General features: G+C 42.2%; 1 protein-coding gene across 1 annotated transcript; it reads right to left on the bottom strand.

Annotated features, from left to right (window-relative positions):
- Positions 1-1,296: 1,296 nt before the first annotated feature.
- LOC123042573 (protein DETOXIFICATION 31-like) lies at positions 1,297-6,453 on the bottom strand. Its single transcript, XM_044465004.1, has 8 exons — positions 6,229-6,453; positions 2,798-3,339; positions 2,611-2,697; positions 2,421-2,477; positions 2,057-2,301; positions 1,862-1,980; positions 1,660-1,746; positions 1,297-1,541 (listed from the first exon to the last, which is right to left on the bottom strand). The coding sequence occupies exons 1-8, from the start codon at positions 6,424-6,426 to the stop codon at positions 1,443-1,445; spliced, it is 1,434 nt and encodes a 477-aa protein (XP_044320939.1). The 5' UTR covers positions 6,427-6,453; the 3' UTR covers positions 1,297-1,442.
- Positions 6,454-6,630: the final 177 nt, after the last annotated feature.

Below are 6,630 nucleotides of genomic sequence, written 5' to 3'. Positions count from 1 at the left end.
ATTCTCAACAAACTCATCTGGCTATCAAGCCGCCGCTCGATCCCTGTCATGCGTGTTCCCTAATGCGTATGAGATAACTAGGCTGGATACGTTGATCATAGAAAGGATCCGAAGCAATCCATAGCTGTCCTTTAGAGATCAGCCAAGTTCCGGAGAGGCGATCTCATCTCTCGTACTACTACTAATGACCACTAAAAGCAATTGCTAGCTACTACTCCCTCCGTTCCGAATTACTTGTCTTGGATTTGTCTAGATACGGATGTATCTAGACTCATTTTAGTGCTAGATACCTCTGTATCTAGACAAATCCAAGACAAGTAATTCAGAACGGAGGGAGTAGCTACGAACGGATGCACGACCAACAGCTAGCTAGTAAATTTTACAGCATTAGTGGTGTAACCAAACAGGTCCTCTGCATTGTGAATACTTCAAAAAACGTTGTTATATTAAAACCATGGTATTTTGTACATGCATGCTAAATTACTGTAGTTTTTGATATTTTGGTTTTTTTAGTACTTTGCTATCAAACAGAGCCTGACTCTGTACATTTTATCATGTCAAACTACTTTAAATCAGTTGACTCTGTATATTTTATCATACATCTAATTTTTTTTAAACAGTTGATCAAGGGAGTCTACCACTTTAAGTCAGTTGACTACGTACATTTTATCGCACATTTAAAATATTTCAAATTATTTTTTATGTAATACACAAGTGTATATTTAATAAACAGTTGACTCTACATTTTACTTGCATTAGTTCGGGTCACGTGCACGGCACATATTTAGTTGATAAGGACATTTTATTTTAAGTATAAATTAATTGTATGTCATTTTAGACGGTGCATTTGATCCCCCAATATCGCTTTTTATTTCACATTTCTCAGCCCCAATATATCCAGTGCGTATGCCCCAATATATTGGGCCCAGACCACCATGCGAGGACCAGCTTAAGTTAAGCACACCTACGCAAACACCTAGTTCTAAAAAAAGACCTACGCAAACACCTGCATCCCCCTTTTATCAAAAAAAGAAATCTTACAGAAGCCTTTTTTTTACAAACGGGGGCTTTTGTGTGATTAAATATAAAACAAAGGAGTTTTCTGCAAAAGAAACTCGCCACGTTGGCCTTTCCCTATCAAATACGGTTTAAACACAAATTAGCTCGATTTGTTGCGGCCTGCTCCAGACTTGATACTGATTTGCAAAAAAAGAGAAGAACGTAAAACGACACCAATTCGTTGCGCTAACCCTAGTTGTGGTACTTATATGCAATTAACTCAGGAGCAAGCCAACGAAACGGAAACAACGACGGACTCCCTTTAACAGTACAAATACAGATAATCTTTTTTTTTTGCGGAAAAAATACAGATAATCTATCTACCTGTGTTTTTCATGTACATATAAATAGCATTGTCCAATCTGCATGCTGGAACCATCTGATTATTGATCTACGATATCGTTTATCGCCGTTGTTGTGGCTGCCGGCAATGTTTCACTGCTTCCTCCCCACTTCCTTATCCTCTCTTCGGCCAACATTGCCTGCACCGTAAAAAGTCTCGAAATTTCTTAAAATAAAGATATGCTCAACTACGACCGAGTCATTATCTATAGAAAAGAAAACATTGAGATGGAGTGATATTAGTGTAGTACTGCACACCTGATTCTCCCACTTGGCTCGGAAGCAAATTGTGATCAGTATAGCAGTCTGCAGCAGCGTGCCAATTGACATGCCCACCCAAATCCCCTGCAGTGCAGAGATACATCGTTGTATATTCAGAGCAGGTTAGCATCAGATTGTCCGTTCTAATAATTAAATATGTGTCCATAAATATTTGAAGTTGATTTGGTTTTGCTCTTACCAATGCACCAAGTTTTAGCTTGAAGCCAAAGAGGACTCCCAGTGGGATGCCAAACAAGTAGTAGCACACAATGTTTATGAACGCCACAAGCGTCTGCCACCCTGCTCCTATCGCCACACCTGCAAAGCGACATGTTCCAATTGTCATTGGGATCACTAGGTTAATTTGGTAACCAATTGGGGTAATGGTACGTGCCTGAGAGCACAGGCTGGATGCTGTTGAGGAAGATGCATGCTGCAAGAAGGTAGCCAAGCTTTGCAGCTCCCCCCCCCCCCCCCACCCTGTTGTTGTCGCTGAAGAACCGTGGCAGCTCGGTCCTCCAGATGAGGAACACGGCCAGGAAGACCGCCCCGATGGCGGCGGACGTGGACACCGCTATGATCATGGAGAACTTAGCTGCCTTAGGCCTGTTCGCGCCCAGCTCGTTGGACACCCTAACGCTGCATCTCGAGAACTTTCACATTAGCAAAAATACGGATGAATTTTGTACGTCTATTTTTATACAGTTGCAGTCTTGTGAGGAGTACTATTTGTGTTGTTGCGTGCGTTATCTATATACCTCACTGCTGCATTGAAGCCTATTGCCACCATAAGGGTCCAGAGCTGGTAATTGATGCTGTAAAAAAATTTAGACACGTTGATGTAAAAAAACAGTCAGACATGGACTACTGTTTAATCTTCGTCAGACGAACGCTATTGTCTGTGCGCGCATAGTTAGGTTGCAGGTTCGTCAGTTAAAAACTGCTTACCAAACGGACATGACGTCAACCTGGAGTTGAGCATTCTTTAGGAGACCCACAAGGATGAGCACTGCACTGTAGTACCACAGCTCCAAGCTAGATAAGAACACATCGTGCATACACACAATTTAAATTAATCTGCTTGGTGATTGAATTATAATCGTATAGCAAGCTAAGAATTGAAAGATGTACCAACCAGAGCATGACGGCGGAGGCGAGGGACAACTTGACGAAGGCGGCGAGGTTATTGAAGGCGAGCATGGAGAACCCCTTCCATGCCTCCGGGAAGCAGCCGGAGACGAGGTAGGCGAACTGCGCAACAATGATGATCCACCAGGTGACATTCCCGATCATGGCGGCGCCGAAGAGGCCATGACCAAGGCGCGTGACGAAGACGTAGTTGAGCACGATGTGGAGGGCGAGCCCCGCGCCGGAGATGAAGGTCATGGCCCAGACCTTGCTCTGCGCCTGGAAGAACTTCTGCAGCGGGAAATTGGCGGCGTAGGCGAACAACTGCAGGACGACCAATTGTGTATACCGCCCGGCAACGACGGAGATGGCGGTGGGCTGGTGGAGCGCCAGCAGGATGGGCGGCGTGAAGACATAGGTCGGCGCGAGTGCCAGCGCGGTGGCGCCGCAGATGATCCAGGAGCGCTGGATGTAGACGCCAAGCATGTCCACCTGCCCCGCGCCCACCGCTTGCCCGCATAGCGTCTCCAGCGCGCTGCCCATGCCAACCTGCAAATGCAACCCCTAGCATCATCAGCTAGCGCATGGTTTGTAGTTGAAACATATGCATGCGCGGGAAAGAGTGAAACTCAAACGTGTCCATGACTCGTGGTGGGCTTTAGCCAGAAGCCCAGAACACACTGACATATCGTCACACCACACGGTGCACTATCGTCACATCCAGTGGCGGAGCTTGAGACACATCTTAGGAGGGGCAAATGGGCTGGGAGGGGGGGGGGCAACCAACATCAAGTTTAGGCTAGATTTCTATGAATCTATGGGCAGTTTACTCATGATAATATGAACAAATCTCCTGGGCAGGGGGGGGGGGGGCGATGGCCCAGGTTGATCTCCACTAAGCTCCGCCACTGGTCACATCACAAGTTTTCGTGTCAAAAATCCACTCTAGTCACTCCTCTTTTACTGTTGGAGGCGTGCGGTAAAGATTAATGTATTTCATTTCCACTTTATCTCTGTCGATAGTATTGATTCTCCCTTTCTCCCTCTCAGCCACCCCAACGGTCCACCATCATCGACAATTCGACATCTTCATCTTCGGTGGCTACCGCCATTGGATCAGCCTCCAATTGAGCGTCTTCTCAATTAACTACTCATTTACACGTCTTTTCATGATGTTGTTGCCACCCCATAGGGCCCCAACCCCTCATATTGAGGCTAGTCATAGTGGGGAGTAACTTAGAATAGTAACATGCACATGTTACTAGTCTATGTTATTATCTTCATAGTGGATAGTGACATAAGTGTGATAATATATACATCTTCATTTATTATTTTGTAGACTCATTTTGCATTGAGAAGCGCTATGTGATGGTAACATATTATGTTAGACTAGTCACAATGAGTAGTAACTTAGACTAGTAACATGCATATGTTACTAGTCTATATTACTACCTCTATAGTGGGGAGTAACATATGTGTGGTTTCATGCAACACTTCATTTATTAGGCTGTAGACTCATCTTGTCTTGGTATGTGTGATGTTACAGTAACTAGCTATATTACCACATGCCTCTCTTTTCTCATTAATTACTCGCCACATCATCTGTTTTGCCTAGAGATGTGTGATGTTACCACCTATGTTACTCCAACTGTGGGTAGTCTTACTCTATTTGCCTCTCTCCTTATTAATTACTTGACATATCATCTTCTTTGTTTATGTGGCATGTATGTTACTATCTATGTTACTCCCACTATGACTAGCCTAACATACAACCCTCACGCACTCCCTGCTCATGGGTAACCAACAAACATGTAGGCTATTTAAAACAAGTATTTGATAATAGTATATGTACTTATTTAAAATGATAAAATAGTATATATACTACCACATGATAGTAGGTAAGACGTGAGTGTAACAACACCAAATGGTAGGATGCAGCAAGTTTAAAATTGAAGTTATAGGTTTGTCCAAAGTCAATCTTTTTTAAGTTTGACCGACTCTACAAAAAAAAATGATACACCACTGTTCAAAAAATCAGTCGATTAAGTGATTTCTCGTCCGATTTTTCGTTAATCGGTGAGTGACCGATAAGATTATGCCATATAATTGAGAACCACATTTTGGAGCTTGGCCTCCATGGATGCCCTTTCTATTTTTATTTTACATTCATACTTTTTGGTTTCATAAATTTCTGATAAAAAATGTACAAGTATATAAGGATGTGATGTGTATGTGTGTAAAATCATTTCATGTGTTGAGAAGTCATAGATTTGTCTTTTTGCACAGCCCTCATTTCAATCTATTTCGTCCTAAAAATTTACAGACATATGTGTTATTCCTACATCTATGTCTGTATTATTTTTAGAATTTTTTGAAATGTAAAAATATGAAATTTATGGAATTTTGAACTTTTCAAAAACTGGCCTCCATGGAGGCCGAGCTCCAAAAGCAATTTTCACATATCGTCATCATTTATCATTTGGACTGATTATTGCTCTGACAAGCAATTTATCAGGAATATACCGATAAATCGGGACTATTTCTAGCACTATGTGTGCAAGAACTATGTTTATTTATATTTTGTGGAGCTTGTTATGTAATATGTATGGTTGTCCTGTTTTATTTGTCATGTACAACGATTCAAAGGCAAGGAATCAAGATAACACTTCTGTCCAATATTTATTTCTGTTGAACGTATCATATTGTAGTGTGGGAAACCTGAGATTTGTAACAAAAAAATTGGCCATTAATAGTCAACCGATAAAATCGATAAAGCGTCCGATTTTCGATTAATCTCTAATCCCCAGCCAACCGAGACGCAGCGATAACTGATATCCTCAACATTTAACGATCTACAATACCAAATACGCATACTACAAAAACTATTTCATAAATAATTTCTTGATATTAATTTATATTCTAGATGTGAATAAAAAAATTCTATAGACTTGGCATGACATAAACAAGTTTGACTTGTTGCGACAAAATTATTTTAAAACAGAGTTAGTAGGTACTACCTTCGTCCTGATTTATTATTTGTCCCCTTCGTATTTTGTGCTAAATTTTGACCCTAGATTTAACTAACAAAATGTTAATGCATGTGATAAAAAATAATATCATTGAAAACAATGTCCAAATATGAATTCAGCAATATAATTTTTTGTGACATGCATTAATTTTTTTAGTTAAATCTATTATCAAAGTTTAGCAGAAAAGTAAAGGGACCAATAAACCAGAACCGGGCTAGTAGCAAGTAGGAATGCGCGCTAAATGACGTTCAACAATATATAAGCATGTTAATTGGCGTGCCTGCCTACGTTCTTCGTGCGTACCATGACACCGTAGGCAAAGCCATGGCATCGTACCAAATATGAATTCAACAATATATAAACATGTTATATAATTGGCGTGCCTGCCTGCGTGTGCGTCGGTGCGTACCATGACACCATAGGCGAAGCCCTCGATGACGTTTATAGCGACGGTGACGGCGCCAAGCTCGACCTCCCCGATGTGGCCAACGAAGCCGATGGTGACGAAACCGATGGAGAACTGGAACACGGTGGTGAGGATTGCTGGGAGCGCGATGTGCCACAGCACCTTTGACTCCTGCCAGCTCGTGCTCCCCATCTGAACCATCTCCGCGCGGCCGGCGCCGACGGTATATATGAAGTAGCTAATCCAAATCTACCTGTCCAACTCTCTTGCAACTTACTCTACGTATGAACTCCCGGCCGATACATGCCAAGTGTGTTTGTGGCATGCGCGCTTGAATAGTGGAGGAGCATGTGAGAGAGTTCTACTCAGTTAGACAGCTAAAGCTAATGAAGCTAGCTAGCTCTA

The sequence above is a fragment of the Triticum aestivum genome, chromosome 2B, assembly GCF_018294505.1.
Source record: "Triticum aestivum cultivar Chinese Spring chromosome 2B, IWGSC CS RefSeq v2.1, whole genome shotgun sequence".
Lineage (NCBI taxonomy): Eukaryota > Viridiplantae > Streptophyta > Magnoliopsida > Poales > Poaceae > Triticum > Triticum aestivum.
Note: the sequence above shows the minus strand (reverse complement) of the source record. Positions and strands in the feature narration are given on the sequence as shown.

Coding starts and splice junctions, on each gene's coding strand:
- LOC123042573 (XM_044465004.1), bottom strand. CDS start 6,426: ATGGTTCAGATGGGGAGCACGAGCTGGCAGGAGTCAAAGGTGCTGTGG. Junction 2,698..2,797: donor GCCTCCGCCGTCATGCTCTG/GTTGGTACATCT, acceptor GTTCTTATCTAG/CTTGGAGCTGTGGTACTACA. Junction 2,478..2,610: donor GTTGACGTCATGTCCGTTTG/GTAAGCAGTTTT, acceptor ATTTTTTTACAG/CATCAATTACCAGCTCTGGA.